The sequence below is a fragment of the Cyprinus carpio genome, chromosome A2 (genome assembly GCF_018340385.1).
Source record: "Cyprinus carpio isolate SPL01 chromosome A2, ASM1834038v1, whole genome shotgun sequence".
NCBI classification, from domain to species: Eukaryota; Metazoa; Chordata; class Actinopteri; order Cypriniformes; family Cyprinidae; genus Cyprinus; species Cyprinus carpio.
This window is the reverse complement of record NC_056573.1, coordinates 4789070-4813583: the sequence shown is the minus strand read 5'-3', so window position 1 is coordinate 4813583 and position 24514 is coordinate 4789070. Positions and strand designations below refer to the sequence as shown.

The 24514-nt window shown below is 38.1% G+C and overlaps 3 protein-coding genes across 4 annotated transcripts; 2 read left to right on the top strand and 1 right to left on the bottom strand.

Moving 5' to 3' along the window:
* The first annotated feature begins 460 nt into the window (after positions 1-460).
* Positions 461-15754, top strand: LOC109065082 (protein crumbs homolog 1-like). The gene is made up of 9 exons (XM_042770022.1): positions 461-744; positions 5439-6386; positions 8474-9024; positions 10259-10424; positions 12042-12948; positions 13069-13110; positions 14111-14227; positions 14825-14830; positions 14869-15754. Exons 1-9 carry the CDS (start codon positions 696-698, stop codon positions 15119-15121), a joined length of 3039 nt encoding a protein of 1012 aa, XP_042625956.1. The 5' UTR covers positions 461-695; the 3' UTR covers positions 15122-15754.
* A 1188-nt stretch (positions 15755-16942) lies between these two features.
* Positions 16943-19782, top strand: LOC109065107 (alpha-2-HS-glycoprotein-like). The gene is made up of 7 exons (XM_019082119.1): positions 16943-17269; positions 17627-17737; positions 17818-17902; positions 17989-18140; positions 18228-18332; positions 18730-18798; positions 19270-19782. Exons 1-7 carry the CDS (start codon positions 17060-17062, stop codon positions 19603-19605), a joined length of 1068 nt encoding a protein of 355 aa, XP_018937664.1. The 5' UTR covers positions 16943-17059; the 3' UTR covers positions 19606-19782.
* Positions 19783-20487: 705 nt separating this feature from the next.
* LOC109065106 (proline-rich extensin-like protein EPR1) lies at positions 20488-24281 on the bottom strand. 2 transcript variants are annotated; one of them, XM_042770006.1, is made up of 6 exons: positions 23864-24281; positions 23455-23565; positions 23251-23369; positions 23007-23166; positions 22809-22924; positions 20488-22726 (listed from the first exon to the last, which is right to left on the bottom strand). In XM_042770006.1, exons 1-6 carry the CDS (start codon positions 24174-24176, stop codon positions 20546-20548), a joined length of 3000 nt encoding a protein of 999 aa, XP_042625940.1. In that variant the 5' UTR covers positions 24177-24281; the 3' UTR covers positions 20488-20545. The 2 variants fall into 2 exon arrangements, with proteins under 2 accessions (XP_042625940.1, XP_018937663.2); XM_019082118.2 differs by having other exon boundaries at positions 23455-23631; positions 23864-24280.
* Between the last annotated feature and the right edge of the window lie 233 nt (positions 24282-24514).

Genomic DNA, 24514 nt, shown 5'->3' with positions numbered 1-24514 from the left:
AAATCTGAAAAATAGTCATTTTTGCTCATATGTAAAATACTTGGTGTCTATGAATGCCAAGTTTTTTCCAGGATTGGATTGATTTCCTGTACTTTGCTTAGAAATTTGTAGTAATTACCCTGATTGTTTCATACATATCTGCACAAAATTGGTTATGGATCATTAACAGTTTGTACTGAAGGTGCCTGAGAAGTTTTGAAGACTTAATGTTCCAAAGATATAAGGCTTTTTACCAAAATGCTTATATCTGTTTCCTGCCGAGTCGAGTTCCTTGGTTTATTCTGATTCTGTTTATTCTTCACTATTTTTCACATTTAAAAATAATCAGCATTAAACCCTAACTAACCCTAACCCTAATCTAAATAGTGGATTATGCCTTTATAATAGAGTTCTACTGTATAAGAATTATTAATAGCTTCATTCAGATCTGTCTTGTGTTGTTTCAGAGGTCCATACGGTGAGGATGCGTGAGCTCGCTCAGATTAGCCGTGGCTCCTGTCCCTGGCCTCACACCAGTTCATTAGACGTGTAAGTGCATTAACATAATCCCAAGGGTTGCGGTGAACCCACTGAGAAGTCAGTCCATCCTAAACACAGATGAATGAGAAAGAGCCAAGGAATTCTCTGAGGGTAATGGTGTTTTACAAAACTGCTTTTAGGTCTCCTGTCTGTTTAGTTTGTTTATAACCAAAATCATGTCAAGACTGGGCACTTCTTTCTGGATTGTACTGTTGCTCTGTGCAGGTAACAATTTTCATTACAATGTTGTCTTGTGGGATTACATGAGAAATGTGCATGTTCATACTTTTTGTAGGTTTTTGTTAGTAGGCCTATTAATGGCATTGATGAAACTAATTGCAGCCTAGAATGCATAATGCTTTTGTTCCATAAATCCTCACACATGTGATTTTAATAGAATTGGAAAGATATGTGGTTGTCTTGCTTCCATTATAGCAAGAGCTTTTAAGCAAATCAAAAGATTTTACCCAAAAAAGCATTCATCCCATTCCAGTATGATTGTGAAAAATCATTCATGCAGTACACAATCTAAAAAAAAAAAAATCAGAAGTTGACAGTTGAGAGTACTTAGTATATACAGGTCCTTCTCAAAAATTAGCATATTGTGAAAAAGTTCATTATTTTCCATAATGTAATGATAAAAATTAAACTTTCATATATTTTAGATTCATTGCACACCAACTGAAATAAATGATTTTGGCATACAGCTCATGAAAACCCAAAATTCCTATCTCAAAAAATTAGCATATCATGAAAAGGTTCTCTAAACGAGCTATTAACCTAATCATAACCATCTGAATCAACTAATTAACTCTAAACACCTGCAAAAGATTCCTGAGGCTTTTAAAAACTCCCAGCCTGGTTCATTACTCAAAACCGCAATCATGGGTAAGACTGCCGACCTGACTGCTGTCCAGAAGGCCATCATTGACACCCTCAAGCGAGAGGGTAAGACACAGAAAGAAATTTCTGAACGAATAGGCTGTTCCCAGAGTGCTGTATCAAGGCACCTCAGTGGGAAGTCTGTGGGAAGGAAAAAAGTGTGGCAAAAAACGCTGCACAACGAGAAGAGGTGACCGGACCCTGAGGAAGATTGTGGAAAAGGACCGATTCCAGACCTGCGGAAGCAGTGGACTGAGTCTGGAGTAGAAACATCCAGAGACACCGAGCACAGGCGTGTGCTTTTGAACCAGAAACAGCAGCAGAAGCGCCTGACCTGGGCTACAGAGAAGCAGCACTGGACTGTTGCTCAGTGGTCCAAAGCACTTTTTTCGGATGAAAGCAAATTTTGCATGTCATTCGGAAAACAAGGTGCCAGAGTCTGGAGGAAGACTGGGGAGAAGGAAATGCCAAAATGCCTGAAGTCCAGTGTCAAGTACCCACAGTCAGTGATGGTCTGGGGTGCCATGTCAGCTGCTGGTGTTGGTCCACTGTGTTTTATCAAGGGCAGGGTCAATGCAGCTGGCTATCAGGAGATTTTGGAGCACTTCATGCTTCCATCTGCTGAAAAGCTTTATGGAGATGAAGATTTCGTTTTTCAGCACGACCTGGCACCTGCTCACAGTGCCAAAACCACTGGTAAATGGTTTACTGACCATGGTATTACTGTGCTCAATTGGCCTGCCAACTCTCCTGACCTGAACCCCATAGAGAATCTGTGGGATATTGTGAAGAGAATTTTGATAGACGCAAGACCCAACACTCTGGATGAGCTTAAGGCCGCTATCGAAGCATCCTGGGCCTCCATAACACCTCAGCAGTGCCACAGGCTGATTGCCTCCATGCCACGCCACATTGAAGCAGTCATTTCTGCAAAAGGATTCCCAACCAAGTATTGAGTGCATAACTGAACATAATTATTTGAAGGTTGACTTTTTTTGTATTAAAAACACTTTTCTTTTATTGGTCGGATGAAATATGCTAATTTTTTGAGATAGGAATTTTGGGTTTTCATGAGCTGTATGCCAAAATCATCAGTATTAAAACAATAAAAGACCTGAAATATTTCAGTTGGTGTGCAATGAATCTAAAATATATGAAAGTTTAATTTTTATCATTACATTATGGAAAATAATGAACCTTTTCACAATATGCTAATTTTTTGAGAAGGACCTGTATACTTAAAGGGATAGTTCACCCAAAAATCAAAATTATGTCATTAATGACTCACCCTCATGTCGTTCCAAACCCGTGAGACCTCCGTTCATCTTCGGAACACAGTATAAGATATTTTAGATTTATATCCCGGAGTAATTCATTTACTCAAACAGTACACTGACTGAACCGAGCCAGATAACGAACGAAACATTGACTCGTTCTCGAGTCAAGAACCGTTTCTGTCGGACGCGTGCGATTCGAGAACCGAGGAGCTGATGATACTGCGCATGCGTGATTCAGACTGACACACAGCGCGTCTGAACTGAACTGGTTCTTTTGGGTGATTGATTCTGAACTGATTCTGTGCTAATGTTATGAGCGCGGGTAAACCGAAGGCTTGAATCAAGGGCAATCATCGCCAATGAAGTCATTACGTCGAGCGCAAAAGAACTGGTGAACCGTTTTCGGCAACCGGTTTATTGAATCAAAAGAACCGGTTCGCGGAGAAGAACAGAACTTCCCATCACTACCGGTGATCCGAAAACCGATGCAACCGGTTCTTGACTCGAGAACGAGTCAATGTTTCGTTCGTTATCTGGCTCAGTTCAGTCAGTGTACTGTTTGAGTAAATGAATTACTCCGGGATATTGGTTTATTTGAACTCAGAGGGAGTGTCAGCCATGTTAAAAAAGTTAACAGCTTAAGTCATTTGTGGATTAATGCTTATTGTTGACGCGAACCGTTTCAAACGATTCAGTTCGATTTGGTGAACTGGTTCAAGAAGATCCGGTTACATCGAGTGATTCGTTCGCGAACCGGATGTGCTGTGAACGGCGCGCTCATAACAGACCCGGGAGAGAAGTCAATGCTGAATAAAGTCTTAGTTTTTGATATTTTTGGACCAAAATGTATTTTCGATGCTTCAAAAAATTCTAACGGACCCTCTGATGTCACATGGACTACTTTGAAGATGTTTTTATTTACCTTTCTGGACGTGGACAGTATACCGTACATACATTCTCAATGGAGGGACAGAAAGCTCTCGGACTAAATCTAAAATATCTTATACTGTGTTCCGAAGATGAACGGAGGTCTCACGGGTTTGGAACGACATGAGGGTGAGTCATTAATGACATAATTTTGATTTTTGGGTGAACTATCCCTTTAATAGTATTCTTAACAGTATACTTTGTGTCTATCAACTTTGATCTGTGATTTTATTGGACTAATATAAACTCAGAAATATTAATGTTTGTACATCCAAGTTCAATCATTTGAAATTAAGGTGATTAGGCTTATTAAATTAAGCTAATAAATCATGTAATAGTGATTTAGAATGTTCAGAACTTTTTAGAATTTTTGGACAAACTGAAAAAGTTAAGTACTTCTATACACCAAAATGAGTTGTATAAACTAATTTAAATATTTATCCTTTATAAGTTCATTGTAAAACATTTTTTTTTCAAAGTTGTAAATAAAGCAAAGATTGGAGTGTCTTTTACCAGACACCAGCAATTCTACTTCAAAATTTCACATTTAATTGCCTATTTTCATAATTATTAGTACATTTTTCTAAAAATGTCAGAGTGAAAATCTAAGTAAAGCTTACGCCAAGTGTTCCCATATTTTGCCCCAAAAGACAAATTATTCAGCTATATCATCAGTGAGCAAACTGAGCATGTTCCGCAGCTAGTTAGTTGAACCCTCAACAACAAACTCGACATTGTAAATACATGATGTTTAATATTTTAAGTTGCTATTTTAAGGTTTTTTTGTTTGTTTGTTTGTTTTTTTTAAAAAAAGAAGAACATACCACATACTATGAAATTATTGTTGATTTTTTAAACATTTCACTCAAATTGATATGATCAAAAACATAATATGTTTTGTACATAATATGTAAATTTATTTCATAATTTATTCATCCTCATGTTGTTCCAAACCAGAATGACTTCTTTCTTTTATAGAACAAAAAATAATATATTTAAAAAAATCTCAAAATATTTTTCCACACAAAAAAAAACCACAGTTATATTTTACACCACACACACTCAAAACACATACAAAAAAAAATGCAGCATTTTTCATCATTTGTAATCTAATACGTGTGTGTGTGTGTGTGTGTGTGTGTGTTCCACAAAAGAAAGTAATGCAGGTTTGGAATGACATGAGGAGTAAATGACGGAATTTTCATTTTTGAGTGAATGTGATATCTGAGACAGATATAAAGTTAGAAAGATAGTTCACCCAAAAATGAAAAATCTGTCATTAATTACTCACCCTCATGTTGTTCCAAACCCGTAAGACCTTTGTTCATTTGCATAACACAAATTAAAAATTTCTGATGAAATCCAAGAGCTTTCTGACCCTCCATAGACAGCAATGTAACTAAAAGACATGTGACGCGTGTCCACGACAGTACCATGACGCATGCGTGTGATATGAAGACTGACATGTAAGAGAAGAAATTTTTGAATAAAGTTGCTGTTTTTGTTTTCTTTGCGCACAAAAAGTATTCCCGTAGCTTCATAAAATTATGCCACTGATCTCTCATGGACTATTTTAACGATGTCCTTACTACCTTTCTGGGCCTTTAGTTACATTGCTGTCTATAGAGGGTCAGAAAGCCCTTGGATTCCACCAAAAATACCGTAATTTGTGTTATGAAGATGAATGAAGGTCTTGTAGGTTTGAGATGACATGAGGGTGAGTATTAATGGCAGATTAAAATTTTTTTGGTGAACTATCCCTTTAACTAATATTTGTCAGTGAGGTTCACAACACTGTAAAAAGTCTTGAAACTCTTCTCTTCTCTGCCTCAGGAGTCTGCAGTGAGGAGAATATTAATGGTTGTGATATGAACCCGTGCATGAACGGTGGCATGTGCGAGAATCAGGATGGACAATACAAATGTCACTGTTCCCAAATGAGCTATAATGGACATCTCTATGGAGGGCCGTACTGCACAGTAGTCCTGCTCGGCTGTGAACGTCACTGGTGCCAGAACGGTGCCACTTGCTATCCGTACCTGGACAAAGGACGGCATCGATACAGCTGCATCTGCCCTGAGGGTTTCACTGGAACAAAATGCCAGACGTCCACCACCTTCTCCTTTGAAGAAACTGGATTCATGCAGGTCCAAACCAAACTCACTAATGCATTCGAACCTTTGAATGTCACTCTGAGTTTCCGCACATTGCAGGCAGCAGCCACTCTGCTCCAGTGCCAAGTTGAAGATCAGTTTCTTATGCTGGAGTTAGTGGATGGAAGAGTACGGCATACATTGCAGCGAGCCCAGGACACTGAAAGCGTTTTTCTAGAGCTCCCGCCGATGGTCTCCGATGGCCATTGGCACACGGTCAAGGCCTCGCTGTGCAACAACATGCTCGGATTGAGTCTTACAGAACCATCTTGCCTTGAGGACATGTGTCATATGGAAGTACAGATTGATCGAGCAGAGCCCGAACTGGGTTCAGGTCTGTCTGAGTTGACTGTGATCCAGAATCTCTACATAGGTGGAAGAGGAGAGAATGAGACTGCTTCAGGCTTTTTGGGATGTATGAGGGATGTGTGGTTGGATTCACACATAGTGGTGCCCGGACTGGGGCTGAGGAGTCCTGCTAATCAACTTAATGTGAAACAGGGCTGCAGTGACTGGGACCGCTGCAAGGAAAACCCATGCCAGAACAGAGGCAGATGTGTTAAGACTGGATGGAGAAGTTTTAGCTGCGAATGCCATCGGCCTTATGAGGGCGAGCACTGTTTAGATGGTATGATTGCTCTTACATTATACTACTTAGGTTAGTTGCATATAGAATGAACAGAATTATGGATTTAGACCCTTAAAGGGATAGTAATTCTGCCATCCTTTACTCAAAATCAAAAGTGGTTCCAAAACTGTATTGGTTTCTTTCTTCTACTGAACACAAAATAACATTTTTTAAAAGAATGTCAGTAACTGAACAATTGCTGGTAGCCACTGACTTCCATAGTTTTTTTTTATTTAGGTGAACTGTCTCTTTAAGTCACATTCTGAAATGTCTGAATGCCATTGCAGTAGATTCAAAATATCGAACCAAGTGTCACCTGCAAACAAATTCTGATACCTTTAAAACTAAATGTTCTAAAGGGGGTTTTCACAGTGATGCCATAGAAGGACCATTTTTGGTTCCCCAAAGAACCTTTCAGTAAACAATCCTTAAACAAATTTTTTTTTCTGAGTATGAAGAACATTTTATATTTTAAAGAACTCCTTTTCCACTGTATAGAACCTTTTGTCCAATAGAAAGATTACACGGATGTTAAAAGTTGTTCATGGAACCGTAGATGTTTTTTAAGAGTTTTAAAAGAGAGCTTTTTGAGGCATTTTGCAATGGTTTTTTTGGTGTTGCAGTGATTTTTAGTAGATATGAAGATGTTCTCCTCAAGTTCACATAGGTGTCCTAACAGAATAACTACACGTGTAGTTCCTCACATTAACTGAACTTGATCCACTAAGGTTTGACAGCCTAAAGATGACCAAAGGCTTCTTTACATAGAAAAATATGTCTCTTGGATTATAATTTAAAACAACACAAACTTCTTCATGACATCTTGTGCTTGAGCAGAAAGTTCTTTCTTTTTTTGTTTCTTTTTTTTTCTTTTACTATTTAAAGTAGCCTATTTCTGATTAAACCAAGATAGAATTTTAAATAATTTAGAATGAACATTCATCTTTCTTGGTCGCCATTATCTCTACCACAACGTCATTGATAAAACTGCTTAGCAGAGAAGCTAAATTTAGTGCCCCTTAGAGGGTCAAATTCAGTGCAGAGACATAAAATGAGATTAGAGTGCTAAAGAAAACAGGCATCTACAAACACCCAGAAATACACTCACGCAAAAGCAAACCGACTGCAAACGGAGAGTTAAAACCAGTCACAACTGAACTGTGTCTTAAAGAAACGTGATATTAGCAGGCATATTTAATCCATGCTATCTTTATGAGACAGATCCTGTTAAGAAAGAAACCACCAGTCATTTATTTGAGACGTATCTTATGTTCAGTGTCAGAGAGCAAAACATATTCTGTTAGGAATGGGTGGACAACCCAGCATATTTATTGAATTATTGTTATTACAATGGCATGTTATTGTATGTATTGTATTACATCATCAACAACAATAATTAAATAATATATATGTAATGAAACATATTATAATAATAATCCTGATAATAAAAAATATATATTTTGTTATATTTGACTATCAGATTTTATTAAGATTTATTTATTATTATAATTAATAATATTAATAACATGAATGATTACATTGTTCACAGTGTTCACAATTCTGGCATAATAATGCTTGACTTGAACAAAAAAATGGCTAAACTTTCTAAATATGTTGAATATCTTTGAATATATAGTTAAAACAATTATGAAAATGTAATGAATGTCCATATATGAATTATCACATACTATTTTGTTTGATATTAGTACTACTACTACTACTACTAATAACTCCATATTTAGAAATATTAAATTTCTTTATATTTGACTTTGTCACATATTTTTATAATTGCATATATTTTGTTGTTGTTGTTGTTATTGTTGTTGTTAATACTATTCATAATATTCAAAATATTTATAATGCATATTATGTTTTTATTGTTGTAGTATATGCATTTTTGTTGATTTAATAAGTAATTGTGTAAAAAGCAGAAAAATATCTCTAAAAATAGTTTTTTTCATATCATTTATTGAACACATAAACACTACAGCAATCATAGAAACAATCTTCTTGGTCAAAAAAAGCTATCTTGTGCATGCTCTGTATTGTACCTTTCTCTTACACTGCTGTTCACTTTGTATTCTCAGAGCATGTAGCTGCAAGGTTTGGAAGTGAAGATCTGGAGAGCTATGCTGTGTTCACAGTGGAAGACAATCCAGGCGACAGTAACAGCGTGTCCATGTTCGTTCGCACGCGCCGCTCACAGGGCTTGCTCCTGGTCCTCTCCAACACTACCAGTCAGTATCTGCGTGTCTGGTTAGAGGATGGAAAGGTCAAAGTTCAGATCAACAACTTTGAAAGCCTTCTAGGAATGGAAACAGTCAGTGATGGTCACTTTCATCTCATAACTGTGCTTGTGGAGCCACAATCCCTGTCCCTGTTTATGTCTGCTAAGAGCCAAGGCCGCGTCCCCATCCGCAGTGTGCTGGTCCAGGCTGGAGATGCGGTGTATGTGGGGGGTTTACCGGATCGCCGTGCATCGCTAGCCTTCGGCGGCTACTTTAAGGGCTGTATCCAAGACCTCCGTATAAACAGCAGACGCCTGCAGTTCTACCCCGTCAGTGTCCCGGTGGGCTCCTACCAGCTCCAGAGCTTGATGAAAGTCACGCATGGCTGTACAGGCGACAACTCCTGCACTGTAAGCATTTACACATCCATGATTATGGTACTGGTATAAAATTTTGTTCAGTTTGCATGTTATTCTTGGCCATGAAATGCCCAATTGACAGGAAAGATTGATCTGATTGACATGAAATGTGCATCAGATGTTCAGACAATTTCACAGCAGAAACAAATAGCACTCTCTTAACCGTATACGGGAGCCTAAATTTACTTCACTATATTACAATTAAATCCTAATCTAATCACGACAAACTATATATCGTTGGAAAGGTCTGAGACTACTAAATAGATATTTTACCAATGTTTTTTTGTTAAAAATTATGTAGGAAAAGTAATAGTTTAATTTATGACAAGAGTGCACCCTCAATGTACATCATAACAGGAGTTCTGACCTTTGTCAAAAAAAGACTTTTTCGTTGCCTTTTTCTCTATCACACTTTAGAAATAATCAGAAATTATATATCAACTGAAACCTTAAAATCTTAAAATTCCTCCTTTGAAACCCATTTTTAAAATCAGACATTGCATTACCATGAAAATGGTACATCAATATCATGTTACAAAATGTTTTCGATCAAGAATTATAAAAAATTAAGTTTGGTCATGCACTTTACAAGTCTGTTTCAAAATGTGAGTGACAGTTAAGGGTTTAATTAAACTTTGCAATCACATTATCAGCATCAATATTTGTATGTTTGAATAATCTGATTAATAATCAAATATTATGAATGATTGCATCATTTACAATGTTCACAATTCTGGAATAATAATGCTTGGCTTGAACCATAGTTTTTTTTTCCAATTTGTTAAACTTTCTAAATATGTTTAATATGTTTGAATATATTGCAAACTTCAGATATTTTGGAAAAATTATAAATATTAATATTATATATATATATATATATATAATATATATATATAATATATATATATATATTAATAAATATTTTATGAATGATTGCATTACATTTAGACATTTGCTAAACTTCCTAAATATTATTAAATATTATTAAAAATGTGATAAATTTCTGTATATTATGGATTATTACATCAGTCACAATGTTCATAATTCAGGGAGTTTTCCATACCCTTTCTCTGTTTGAAACAGATTCCATGGGTCTGTAGACAGCAGTTTAAGAAGCACTGCTAAATAACAAAATAATATTTTAATAAGTCTTCTTCAAGACGATTCTTTAATGTTTAAAATGAGAGTATGTACTGTAATGAGTGATTGTGAGTATCTGTTGTAGAATAATCCCTGCTTACATGGAGGTGTGTGTTACTCCTTGTGGGATGATTTCACGTGCAGCTGCCCACCCAATATAGCGGGACAGCGCTGTGAGGAGGTCAGGTGGTGTGAACTGTCTCCATGTCCGTCCTCTGCTGCGTGTCAAGCCCACACTCAGGGGTTTGAATGTAAGTTGGATGTAAATTTTTCTAATTAAAAGCGGTAAAGAAAAGGTTGATTATGTCTAAGCATTAATACTATAGTGCCTATCCTCAGTTCAGTTATATAATTGATAATAGTCATGTGTAGCTATACTGGGGATTTATGAAAGCTTTGAAAGATTATCCTTTGTTGGATTTGCCATGCCATATGTGCTTGTCCTGAGACAGTGCATTGGAGCATGTTAATGACATAACCATATGTTGCAGCGAAGAAATTTAATATGGTGTTCCACTTTGGAAGTAAAAAGAAAATAAGGGTCTGTTTGTTCACGCTTGCTGAAACATGTATCACCTGATATAGTCTTCCAGATCTGAGATCTTAGACCTGTGGAACATTCATGTGAATAAACATAACTAGAGGAATTTGGAACTTTGGAGGTCTGCTGCAATGATTCTCAAACTTTTAAACTCCAAGTTCTACAGAAAGGCGCAAAGACTTGTCTGATTTATCTTATTTGCTGAATAAGGATTAAGGATACGGACTTTTAAAAATAAATTTTAACTCACATAATTTGTACCCAATAAATATGCCAACTGAGTTATAAGATTTTATTAATTGACATTTCTTTTCCGGATCTAAAAATTAGACTTTTAAAATTAGGTTTCCTCATATATTCAATGTGTATACTTGTTCTTATACTTGTTTGGAGTGTGAATGAAAACAAGAATGCCAGACTAAATTCTTGTTTTTTTTGTTGTTTTTTTTAAAGATTTTGCACATCACCTGAGTAATAGTTTGCATGAAAGTGACAATGTAACTTTAAAGGGATACTCCACCCCAAAATGAAAATTTTGTCATTATTCACATACCCCCATGTCGTTCCAAACCCGTAAAAGCTTTGTTCATCTTCAGAACACAATTTTAGATATTTTGGATGAAAACCTGGAGGCTTGAGACTGTCACATAGACTGGCAAACAAATAGCGGTGTCAAGGTCCATAAAAAATGTGAAAGTCGTCGTCAGAATACTCCATCTGCCATCAGACGTGCAATCTGGGTTATATGAAGCGACGGGAACACTTTTTGTAATTGAAGAAAACAAAAATAATGGCTTTATTCAACAATTCCTTTGATAAATTCTGACGACGACTTTCATATTTTTTATGGACCTTAACACTGTTATTTATTTGGCAGTCTATGGGACAGTCACAAGTCTCCCGGTTTTCATCCAAAATATCTTAAATTGTGTTCCGAAGACGAACAGAGCTTTTACGGGTTTGGAATGACATGGGGGTAAGGGATTAATGACAAAATTTTCATTTTGGGGTGGAGTATCCCTTTAAGATGATTTTTCTAGGAAAATGGACTGGAAAACACGGACTGAAGGAAATTTGAGACACAATTACTAAATTTAAACTTGAGTCATATAGAAAATAAATGCTTTAATAGTACATTAAAGTACTGAACAGGATTTTATAGTTAACTAAACTACAACTAAAACCATTAAAAAACATCAAGTAAACATTAAAATAAATGTTAACAGATAATGAGCTATAACGAAAAAGATAATATTTTTTTTTAATCTTCTATTTGTGAGTAGTATGCATGTGATGCACTGATGCGTGTTTCCTGACCACTTTGCAGGTTTGGTCAATGTTAGCCTCCGCAGCGACAGCCACATAATCACATATCGTGGCAATGGAAAAATACAGAGATACCTCAGCAGCATTTCAATGCATTTCCGTACCAGGCAGCAGAATGCGACTCTACTGCATGCTGAGCGGGATTCTCAGTTCATTACCATTTCCATCCATGATGGACACCTGGTTTTAGAGCTGCAGGGAGAAAAACAAACCTCCTATGTATATATCCACAGCCTGGATCTGGTGAGTGATGGTCAGTGGCACAAAGCAGACTTCAGCATGGACAGCCCAGTCCTCCAGTCATCCAGATGGAGAATAGTTCTGGACGAGCGCTGGGAGAAACCCTCCATCTCGTTTACATCCTCAGGAGATCTGGATTTCCTCAGAGAAGATGTGGACATCATCTTAGGGGGCTTGGGACCCAATTCAGAGGGTAACTTCATTGGCTGTCTCGGTTCAGTGGAGATCGGAGGCCTTGCATTGCCACATTACAGTGAAGTGGAGATGAACCTGCCCAGACCCCAGGAAGAGCAGTTTCTGAGGACTTCTGGTACTCCCTACTTCGGCTGCTGGGGATCTAATGTCTGTGAGCCTGACCCTTGCCAAAATGAAGGGGTTTGTGAAGATCTGTTCGACCTTTTCAAATGCCATTGCCCATCTGATTGGGATGGCCAGCGCTGTGAATTCACTGTAGATGATTGTGCATCAAACCCGTGTGTTCACGGAGCCTGCAGAGCGATCTCATCTGGATACGAGTGCTCGTGTGATGCAGGCTACACCGGCCGGCGCTGTGAAACGGAGGTGGATGTATGCGCCCATCACAAGTGCAGCAATGGCGGAACATGCCTAAGAGGATTGAAACATTACTCATGTCTCTGTCCAAGAAGCACGACGGGTCCTTTCTGCAGGTGAATATGTTTTCTATGCTCACCAATGCAATGCATCTCGAGAGATGAAGTCTTCAGCAGTGTCTTGAAATGCTGACTTCTTTAGAAGTGCATGCATGTAATGTTTCATTTCTGTTTCAGGGAGAGAGTTCCAGAGCTTCCATGGTATATCGACAGGTTTCCGTGAGTCTGACTTCTTACAATATATATTAATTATCAAACTGGGGGCTAGAAGGAGATTCTTGGAAGTCTCTAAAAAAGCATGGTTACGCATGTTACATGTACTTAATATAGTAATAAGTAAAGGGATGTACATCCAACCAGTAGTTATTGCAGAATAAACCCTCACATGGTGATTGCATCCCCATTTTACATCAGTAAATAATTAGACATGAAATATTGATTTAAATTGAAATAACTCAAAACTTCTTAAAACAAACACTTCCTAAAAACAAAACAGTTCCTCACAAATGGCTTTGTGCATAGACCAACGAACAAGTTCAGACAAGACGGACATACGGCAACAAACACTTACCAAACCTTAATTTTTATGGCTTCATTCTGATTTATTAAAGATCACAAATGGTATTAATCACAACTTTTTAAATTCTATTATGATGCTATTTTCATTCTTTTGTTTGATTTTAGTACCATGACAATATAAAAGGCAGTTATTTTATTTAGGGGACAATATATTGTCGTTCTTGTAACTCTATCAATTAATATTTAAATGTATAGCTCTCTTTACATGTTAGCAAGGGTCCCACACTTGATCATAATTTCTTTGGCATCCACAAGTTTAAAAATCCCTACTGTAAGCCAATGTCTGGTAATTATTAAAAAATGTTCTATGTAGTATGAATGTGTGTAGTAAGACTGTAATCCACGTTCATCACAGTTGCATCACTTCACTGCCACTCACAACTCCACTCCCGTGACCTCATGGGATAGTAAACATTCGCTCAGATATGCGGTCATCCAGGGACTTTTGGCCTGCTGTTTTCTGAATACTGTGAATTCGGACATACTAGTCTTTTCACATACTGTTTTCACCTCTTAAATAGGGAAGTAAAATAAAAACCTGTAATATATGCTTTTCTCTATTAGAATCTTTTTTGCTTATATTGTAGTATCTTACTTATTAGCAGGAACATGTCTTTAAAAAGTGTTCTCCTTTTTCTAGATACCCTAAACTTCCTGTGTCTTTCTGTGGGAATGAGAGATGGAATTACAGTTGCTTCAATGGTGGGAATTGCTCTTCTGTAGAGGATAATTGTGACTGTCTACCTGGATTCACTGGAAAGAATATGAACCCACAGAGGTTACCACAGTGAACAGGATGAAAATCTTCAGAAAATAAAATGATTAATTTCTTTAAAAAAAAAATACATATATATATATTTTTTTTTTTGAAGGTTAATGTGTATATACACACACATACAAATAAATATACTAAAAAAGATATGATTAGCATAAAAATACCTAGCACACACAGATCTTGACTGTAATAGTCCATTTCACTTTAAGGACTATCTTATGTCCCATTCTGAATGAGTGCATTGAAAATTTGGCCAAAATGATCTTATGAATGATCTTAGTGGTTCTGTCTGAGCCAGGAAACATTAGCTATAATAAAGCTATTATTATTTATAATACTTGAATAAACACAGAACTAGTCCTGCACTATTTGTACACAGACTTTAAAGTGCATCTTATCAAAGAGAAGTGTGCTATTGGCAGTCAGATTTAATGGCAGCTGATTAAATAAAGGAAAAAAAAAAATCCCATAGACTAGTATAGAAGGAGGAAGCTACAAACTTTTTTCAGAAAATGTAATCATCTAGTTTTTCTGCCTACTTTTGGAATGTGCCATGAGATGGCCTTCAAGCACTGCCCTTCACTGGTCTTCTTTCCATCTAAATGACTGATTTTCTTTGACAGGTGCGAGCTGGAGCTGGATGAATGTGCATCTGACCCCTGCCTTAATGGAGGCTTCTGCCGCAACCTGATCAACAGGTTCCAGTGTGTGTGTGAGATGAGCTTTGCAGGTGATCACTGTCAGATCGACGTCAGTGACTTCTACGTCTATGTGTTCCTGCTCCTGTGGCAGAACATCTTCCAGCTGTTGTCATACCTGATTTTGCGTTTAGATGATGACCCAGAGGTTGAGTGGAATGCAGCCAATGATGACTAGGACCAAAAGCAGCTTCTTCCCAGATACTCTGAGGAAGATGTGGGCTGATGGATACAATACATGAAGGCCTTTAAATATTATTAAAGGTCATTATGGGAAGTCGCAATAATGTAGTTTAAGAAACATTCATTGAGAATACCAAAATGTGATTGGTTGTCTGCTAGTGGAGCACTATAAACAGCATATTCTGAATAATAATTCGGAGAAAATGAAACATTTTAGAATAATACTATTTTTTTTTAAATCTCAGATCTGTACACATTGCTGCATCTGATAGTGAAAAGCTTTACATGTGCCTTCCTTTTCCTAATAAATATCTATTTTTGAAAATGTTCTCATAACATGTGCACAACACTAGAACAAATGTGATTAATCATAATGTGTATATAACCCCAATGTTATGAAATACTGTCATATTCTGATGATAAGGAAAGCGTGGATTTGCACATCATTAAATGCTTTTTTCTTTTTTTTCTGGAGTCAATATTTAATCCTGGACTTTTATACCTAAGTGATCAAATGACTGCTTCAGCTTTGCATTATTTTACTATTATTTTCCATTATTACACAGCTCTGTGGAATACTTGATTCTGATTGGTCAGTTGCGACATTCCGAGGTATGTTATCCCTTGATAACAACCTGTAAAAGCTAATAACACAGGCTCATCCGCTGTACTCTTGCTTGAACTATTTTTTCTTGGTGCAAGCTTTGCGTTTGTTTAGCTAATAAAATATTAAAACTCGATTCAAAATGGTGTACACTTATTTAAGTCATCCTGGACTCACTCTCGTTTCATACAAATGCAGCTGCTGCCATTTTGCTACAATTGTTTTGTACGCTTTTTTAGCCATGTAATAAGCGGGATAATGTACATCCAGCCGGTTGTTATCTCAGAATCAGGACCCCGACGCAAAGCGGCTGGATGTACATTATCCCTTACTTATCAAAACTATATAGAAGACTTCTTTTGCAAATCTAACTATTTACAAAAATAAGAGCATCACCAATATTTTTGTAATAAATGCAATAAACTAACAAACATAATCATATTTTTATAGCCAGCAGCTGTGTATATTTTTATGAATTTGAGACTGATGACGTTTCAAACTGCATGAGAGTTTAAGTTCTTTCTTAAAATGAAATTATGGGGAAATATAGGCCATAAAATAGCATATTAATTATGGAACTCTTGATCAAATTAGGTTTGCAAACATCTGATATATTGTTGACCACTGTGCAGTAGTTGAACTGGATTTCCACAATAGTCCAGCAAAGAGTCACTTCAGAAAAACAAGTTTGCATGGTTATGTTTGCTTTGCATTGCTGGGTGTTCGATAAGGTGAGCGTGATTTCACCAAGTACAACATGTTCCTTGTTGATCCTGGAACAACATTCCAATCAACCAATCAGAATTGAGAGATAACTTTTCAGGAAATATCTGTTTTAGGCTTATGATCAGGGATAGGTGCTTCTACACTCTTGTTAATCAGCTATCATTTCACACTGATTTTAGGAATAAATTATGGGTAGGGTTAGGTTTGGGGTAGGGATTGGGTTATGCAAAAAAGTTAGTCAAATCAAAGGCTTTCACTTTTCTGATTATTTTTGTTGAAAATGTATGAACTCATTCTAAAAAAAACTTGACTGGATGGGAAGCAGGGTTTTCATTCAGGCTCCATTCATGTTAGTTTAATCATCAAGGACGTGGTCAAAGTTTAAAAGCACCCCTGCTTCCCCAAACCCAACTTTATTTTGAACACCCACTTGCAGTCTTGTTTACTTTGGCACCCAAAGTTGGTTCTTTGGATTCATTTACGTAACAGAAGCCAGCATGTCTTAACATTGACCATGTAGTCAAGACCAAAGTACAGCAAACCAAACGCAGTTACCTTCTGTCCGCATATTCGCTTTAGGATTTCGGGTTATTACTGTTCAGCATGCAGCTCTGCGCTACGCTCACTGTTCTCGGGCTCCTGGTAATGGGGTCACAGGCACAGGGGGTGATGCCCACCGTTAGCTTCCCTCCCTGCGATTCCCCGGAGGCTGAAGCAGCGGCTCTGGTGGCACAGGATTTCCTCAATGCTCAGCAAACACACGGTTACAAATATGCCCTCAATCAAATTGACGAAATCAAGTTCATCTCCATGGTAAGATAATGGATGATCATGAATAATGCTTGTGTGATGGTGGTTGTACCAGTCATGTGGTGTATGCAAGTTGGTAACATTGGCTTTAAAAATATATAGATATTATATTATATGATTATTTCGTCCACTGAAATGGATGAAACATAACATCCAGTTTATGGAATTTATACAGTATTTGTTGCACACTTGTGATGTGCTTCTGAAAATGTAACATTGTGATCAAATTTGTTCTACAAACTAATGTTTTTATATCTAAACTACAATTCAAAAAAGGTTTCTTTTACATCAAAATCATCACTTAGCACATTTAACTCCTGGTATAAATGGGGCTTTTAAGATTCAAATGTCTTTCTGAAGCCACCTCAAGCGGACACGTATCATCTGGAGTTGGATTTGCTGGAAACTACGTGTCATGTCTTGGATCCAACGCCAGTGAGCCTTTGTCCAGTCAGACAAAAAGTTGATATGGTGAGAGCTAACTTTATTTATGTGTACTTTCGGAAAAGTTATATAGCAATTAATTAATTATCTTTCTGGTTCTCTTCTAGGCAGTTGAGGCTGATTGTGATTTTGTACTGGAAAATACAACTCAAGGTCTGTCTGTTGTGGCATTCAAGTGTGAAACTGAGACAGGTAAGAGGACAAAAGAGCACTGTAAAACAAATTCACATGTCATCTGATCACAGAGAGGAGATGTTTTGTTTTTTTGTTGTATCTAGAATCAGATGAATGCTTAGGCTGCCCTCAACTTGTTCTTTTAAATGACAGCGATGGCCTTCAACTCATTGAATCCTCTTTAGATTATTTCAATAAAAATAATGCTCTAAACACAAAGTTTGCTCTCCTTGAAATTGGACGCATAAGATCCCAGGTAATGTACATGGAGTACTAAAAACTATCTTTAGACGATAAAGCTCCCAATAGACAATATGGTGCTGTTTTCTGATTTTTTTTGCAGATTGTCAGTGGTGGACCCAGGTACTTTGCAGAATATGCCATTATTGGGACAAACTGCACAAGTCAAGATGATGATATATGCATCCCTCAGAATCACAATGTTGCTGTAAGAAAATTTTAAAATCTTTGAGAGAGAAAGAGACTGCTTTGGCTTTGTTTCAAAGTCATCATGAAACCAAATGACCCTATTTAATTTCTGAACACACTTTCCTGGTTTATTGTGCATAAGACCTTGGTGCTAAACCTTTGAAGCGACTTTACTTTTCAGTGATTTCACCAAGTCCTCTTCATTTTTAAACCCCACCCCGTCCAACTGCCTCTCTTCATTCTGCATGCCCGCTTTTCATGATCCAGTCAAATCCCACGCATAAAATCAAGCCTCAACCTACATTTTTCCTGTTGAATATCCTCTTTTGCTTAGAAATAACATCAGATTACAGAAGCAAAATGAGTCGAACCGTCTTTCATGTTGATGTCTAATCCATATTTGTGACTATTTTTAGATCCATGGCCTCTGTCTAGCTCAAGGTTCTGCCAAACTGAATGATGTTGACTGCAAAATCTTTGGCCCAGTAAATATCTCTTTATTATTTCACATTGACACAATGTGCACTTACAATGTAAATCATTGTAAATGTTGAAAATGCAATGACTGCCTTTAATCAGTAATTTGATTTATATTAAATCAGAGACACAACCTGCAGTGGTAAGTTTATTGTATTTGTTCTTTATCAGAACTTAATTACTGATCAAAAATTAAATCTAATAGTCATGACGTAAGTAACTGGGACAAGTTAAATGAATGCAAATAAAGATGTTGTTAAATCTTAATCATGTAGTGAAAGGGTAACATCCCAGTGATAACTTTTTAAAAAAAATTCTGAGTGTGTATGACTGGCGCAGTCATCCACCAAACAGACTGCATTTCCATTTGGCACCATTATTGGCATAGAAATGACATCCTTCACCTTTAAACCTTAAACTCAGATTAAGCTGAAGTTAGACACACTATACAACTTTAATAATTCCTTTATTCATGACAGACCCAAGCTGTGGATCCAGCAAGCAATGCCACAGTACAAGTCCAAAAACTTCTGCATGCACACACCTTTGGACCTCAGCACAACCCTGCCATCCACGGCCTCAAACATCACAAGCTGACAGCACTTCATGACCCCTCGGCCAGCGGTCTGCTCTCGGCAGAATCCTCTGAATCAGCCGAGGTGGTGATGGTGCCAAAAATAGCTCCTGTTGTAAAGAGGGAGGTCGCTGAAACACAAGGGCCAGCAGTAGATGCAGCAGTGTCAGAAAAAACACCTGTTCTTTCAAAGCCGATTCTCCTTGCTCCCATTTGTCCAGGAAAAAAGAAACATTTCTGACCTGCTCAAATTTCATGACCATATACAGATGACATTAACTCATCTTGTTCTGAGGTAGCCACCAAACTCATAAGTGCAGTCGGTCACATGTATAAACAAAACGGACCTTTTTGTTAAGGAAGGAATAAAGACTGTGCCTGTTACTGTGGTGCTGTAATAAAATGTAAATGTTTATGAGTCTGTGTTTAGTGCATTTTTAATAAGTAGTGTTTTCACCTTATGGAATTGTGAAAATAGTTCGAAAGGTTCAAGTGCAGATTTTCATCATAAGATCTCAATGAATATCTCGCATAAGGAATGATCAGTTAATGATGTCATTCTGTCACAGGATGGTGGCCATATCTTTATCACACTCTTCACAGAAATGGCTTTGAGGAAAAAGTCTGTTCATGAATACTGAATATTTTAAATACCCCTTCTCAATAGGCCTGTACAACCTTCAAATAAGTGGGACAGAGATTCTCTAGTATTTATTATAAATGCTGGATTTACAATGCCATTTTGTGTATCATAGGTAATATACCCATTCTAATACTGAGCCTATTCAAAACGTATTAACTCTTTGTTAAATGGTCATTTTACAATAAAAACAGCTAAAGATGTAAGGCAAACGGAGGTATGGAAGCATCAATTATTTTTCTGTAGCTTTCTCATCTAAGAAAGTGATGAAGGGTTTCTGGTAGAGATGACACTGAATATACAGACCATTCCTATCACATTTCTCAGCTAAACTCTGCCGGAAGGTGGCTCTACAGGAACAGGATTGGACATCGCTGCTATAAACATTCAACCCACCCACAACCTCTTGTACACGTTTCTTATGCCTGATGAATAACACAATTAAATCACAGCGTGACAACCTAAAAGAAAAGCCAACAACAGTTTTTCCACTTAAACTCTTTTATTGTAAGTTAGCACTGTTTCCAGCTCCCCACATTTCTCAGTGTGCAGCAGATGCATCCTCATTAGATTGAACCGCAGGAACCCAGCGAGTCTCAAATAATTTTGGGCTCCTAAACGCAGGAACCACAGATTCTCCACTTGGAGGGAAATGCCGCTGAGGGCTAATTACTGGCACAGAGTTGTGAATCTGCTTCAAGGGATGAAAATTCAGCTGCAGTGGAGGGTTCTTACCAAGACTTTGCTCTGGTTGAGGTGGCTGATTTGACGGCTCAGATGGATTGTGATTATTGGAGGGCTGAGGCAACAGCATCTGGGAAAAAAAGTCTTTTGTGGGAAAATTAGACATGGGGGACTTAGCATTCGAATTAGCAGCTTGATACAAGTAATTCATAAATACATTTTTGCCATGAGTTGGAGGCATTGTAGGTTTGGAAGAAATGTCATGTTGGACCATTTTCTCAAAAGAGGGAGCATTAGTTGGAGCAACTAACATTGGCTGCGTGTCATGGCCCCACAGGGAGAAATACTGCTGTATCTCAGCCTGGCTGACTGCAGGGTCTGGGCTTCGGTCTGAATAAGCAAGAGGTTCAGCAACTGGTCTATTTTGTAAGAGTCTAGAATGCAGCTTAGAAGGTCCCGAAGGATGTATAACAGGAGCAACATTCGCAGGTTTCATTGTAGACCGTGGAGAGGCAGCAGTTGATTCCATCTTCCTAAAAATGTAGGGCCACATGGTTGGCCCTGTCAAATACTTTGAAGTACCAGGGGCATCGGTATCCTTAATGAGGGGATTCTCCACCAAATATTGCATTGCTGTATAATCTGAAGCTGGTGATACAACTGTATGTTTTGAGGAAAGTGGGCCATAATTATAACCCATAGCCTGAATAAGGGGAAGAAGGGCTGAACCAGGAGATTCAACAGGAGATGACAACATTTGGCCTTTAATTTTGATCATACTAGAAATGTCAAGATTAGACATTTGAGCAGGATGAGCAAAATGGTGATGGTTGTGGTGGTGGTAGAAAATTGAAGGGGGTCTAGGGCAGAAAGTTGGACAGTGAAAAGAATGTGCATGGGATGAACTAATTAGAGTCGAGGCAGCTTTTATTGGGGTAGGGGTGTGAACAACTTGAGGAAATTTGGGAAGTGAAGGGGTAGAATTAATGCTTGGGGTTAAAGCAAATTGAAAGTTCTTAGGAGGAAGCTTTACAACTGATTGGTACGGAAGCCCAAAAGCTCGTGGTTTTACAGCTTGTTCAGACTCTTCTGAATATGTGGTTGAACTGGAAGTAACAGCCCCAGAGGTGGAAACTGTATTACTCCGCAGAACTTTTGTAGGAACAGATGGCATTTCTGAACGATGTGGCAGGAAGGGTTTGTACCACAGTGAGTGGAGGAGCTGCGGTCCTGTCTTTCTTGTAGGGGCAGGTATAGGTGGTTTAGACTCTGGTTTTGGTGGAGAATGTGGTTCAGACGGTCTTTGTAGGGTTTGGGAGTGATGAGGTAGGTAGGGAACTCGAGGAAAGACCGCTGAGGGGGGAGACACAAATTCAGATTTTCCAGGATATAAAGGATATACCATATTCCTGGGAGGAAACATAGGTGAAGTCCACTGCAAAGGAGGGGCAATGGGAGTGGTGAAAGTCAACTTATCTTGAGGATTACCTGTGGGTTTTAGTCGGGGAGTGATTGGGGCTACCAGAGGTTTTCTTGGATAATGTGGCCCAGCTACACTTTGATGACTGGGGTCATGGGTAAGAACCAAGCTGGGCTTAGGGTACCAAGGGTACCAAGTTTGAGGACGTTTTGTGTAAACCGGTGCTTGTGGCCTCTGGGTAATAGCAGTTGGGGGACCCACAATTTTGGAACCTTGAGGAAGAATCGTTGGTGGTATGTTTGGAGGAAAAAGGAGGAAAGGGTAATTAGGAGGAACAGGTTGGCCAGGGATGTAATAAGGGAAGGGAGGAGTAGCCAACTTTTGAACTGAACTTGTGGAAGTCCTTGAACTTGTATGAGCCCATTTTGGCTGAGTGGTTTTAGTAGTTGTAGTAATTGTGGTGGGAGGGAGTTTTGTTGAAATCAGAGCATGAGGTACAGAAATGCGTTCATTTTCACGTACAAGATCAGGTGCACTTATAGGAAAACTATGCGAAAGTGCTGGGCAGGACAGATTAAACTCGCTCTCTATTGCCATGCTGAGAGTGAACATCCCATCCTGTAAAGTAAGGCAAAAGCTTAGTGTATTCAAGATGAGTGACTGAATGAAATTCAGGTGAAATGTAGAACAAGTTGAATACCTTTTGCTCCATGCATGGCATATATGGGGCATGGATGACAACACCTTCTGGATGTGACACCAGGCTGTATCCACATCTAGCTGACACTTTCAGAAGAGGCTGCCATTCATTCATTCCTGGGTTTAAGCAGAATTAAGGAAATTTAGATCTGTAAAGCTCAAATCAATCTATGTAAACAAACATGAACCTTTGCGTTACCTTTGATCTTCAGGTTTTCAGAAACTCCTTTATTCAGCCTCACAATCATGCCATTACTGTAGCAGGAGACCATTGGCTCACTTTCTGCCGAAGTCAGGGAGGAACAAGACATTTTCACAGGCAATCCCCACCAAAGTAAAGGAAGAACATAAGTGTCTTTCTGAAATCACAAGGGTGGGGGGGGGGGGGGGGTCAGAAGTGATCATAAATGCTATATTCCATTTACATTAAAATATAAACAAACCTCTTGTGATACGTAACATCCATTATATGGTATAATGAAAACAAAGTCTCTCCATGTTCTCAAAAATATATGGTCACATTCCGAGGGCAACTGTACCAATGGAAGCGGTGGGATGCTTCCTACAGAAGAACAAAAATATTTTTTGGGTGGGAGGTAAATAATATGTAAAGTAAAAAATAAAAATCAGTCAATGACGAAGCAAACCTCGATCAATAAGAAAGTTGGACCCAAAAGGAGCCTCTCGTCCATGAACTGTCAATTTCATCAAATCTCCAACACAATCCACCTTGGGTTTCATTCCAAGTAGCCTTTCCACTGTTGGAGTATACAAGGTGTTTAGACCATAAACCTGTTCCCAAAGAGGTTGCAGCCTCATCCAGCCTATTGAAAGAAGATACAGAAAATGTGAACAGAAAGACTACGCCACATTGGAATAGTTAACATGCTATTAAAAACGAAATCTCTTTGCAAGGATGTGCAAGAAACAAAGACGTTTTGAGAGACTAACAACTACAAGTATTCATCAGAAACCACCTAATCTTTTATTCTATAACTTAGTGACTTAGGCTAAATCAATACATATGCATTCAGAAAATCACAAGGACATCTTTACCTGAATCATCTGACTGGTTTGCGTTCTCATCGGGTTGACTGCGAGAACTGAAGTCCGAAGAAAACCGGACACTACCACCACCCTGTGATTTTGAAGCTTGGTCTTGCCAAATGAGAAGGCGCCCAACCTGTGCTCCAGATTTCGGCTTCTGCTCCCCTCGATCCAATGACTCTCTTGTTCGTGCATTCTTATTAAAAGAGCCCGCTGAATCGAAACGTTTTTCCTCATTAAATACCGCAAAACCACTAATTTTAATAAAACTAAGCCAAATGAATATACAACACGTCAGGATTGGTTTCTCTTTAAACGCCATTCGACAAGGCCGTTTTGCACACGCACCACACCACTGTAGTGTGTCGCGAAACCCCGGGCCACCTCGAGCAGCTGAAATATACAAGATCTTACGTCTACAATTAGGGCACGTCTGGCAAATCAGAGGCACCTGTTGAAAAGCCTAGTGAGGGGAAAGAAGGGCTGTGCAGTGTGCATGAGTATGTGAACTTATCCACCTGTTTTTGTGTGTGTGAGACTTGACTACAGTCAAGTTTTAGACAGTAAGAATTATTTTTTATTATTAGTATTCTTTATATATATATATATATATATATATATTGTTTTTTTTTTTTGAAGTAGTCTCTTCTGTTGACCAAC

What these genes read in the sequence shown, in the direction of transcription:
- LOC109065106 (XM_019082118.2), bottom strand. Translation starts at nt 24,176, where the DNA reads ATGGCGTTTAAAGAGAAACCAATCCTGACGTGTTGTATATTCATTTGG. An exon ending in TGAAAACCTGAAGATCAAAG is followed by an intron (nt 22,925 to 23,006) that starts GTAACGCAAAGG and finishes GCTTAAACCCAG; the next exon opens with GAATGAATGAATGGCAGCCT. An exon ending in TGCCATGCATGGAGCAAAAG is followed by an intron (nt 22,727 to 22,808) that starts GTATTCAACTTG and finishes CTTACTTTACAG; the next exon opens with GATGGGATGTTCACTCTCAG.
- LOC109065107 (XM_019082119.1), top strand. Translation starts at nt 17,060, where the DNA reads ATGCAGCTCTGCGCTACGCTCACTGTTCTCGGGCTCCTGGTAATGGGG. An exon ending in TTGGACGCATAAGATCCCAG is followed by an intron (nt 18,141 to 18,227) that starts GTAATGTACATG and finishes TTTTTTTTGCAG; the next exon opens with ATTGTCAGTGGTGGACCCAG. An exon ending in CTCAGAATCACAATGTTGCT is followed by an intron (nt 18,333 to 18,729) that starts GTAAGAAAATTT and finishes GACTATTTTTAG; the next exon opens with ATCCATGGCCTCTGTCTAGC.
- LOC109065082 (XM_042770022.1), top strand. Translation starts at nt 696, where the DNA reads ATGTCAAGACTGGGCACTTCTTTCTGGATTGTACTGTTGCTCTGTGCA. An exon ending in CAGGCGACAACTCCTGCACT is followed by an intron (nt 9,025 to 10,258) that starts GTAAGCATTTAC and finishes TATCTGTTGTAG; the next exon opens with AATAATCCCTGCTTACATGG. An exon ending in TGGTATATCGACAGGTTTCC is followed by an intron (nt 13,111 to 14,110) that starts GTGAGTCTGACT and finishes TCCTTTTTCTAG; the next exon opens with ATACCCTAAACTTCCTGTGT.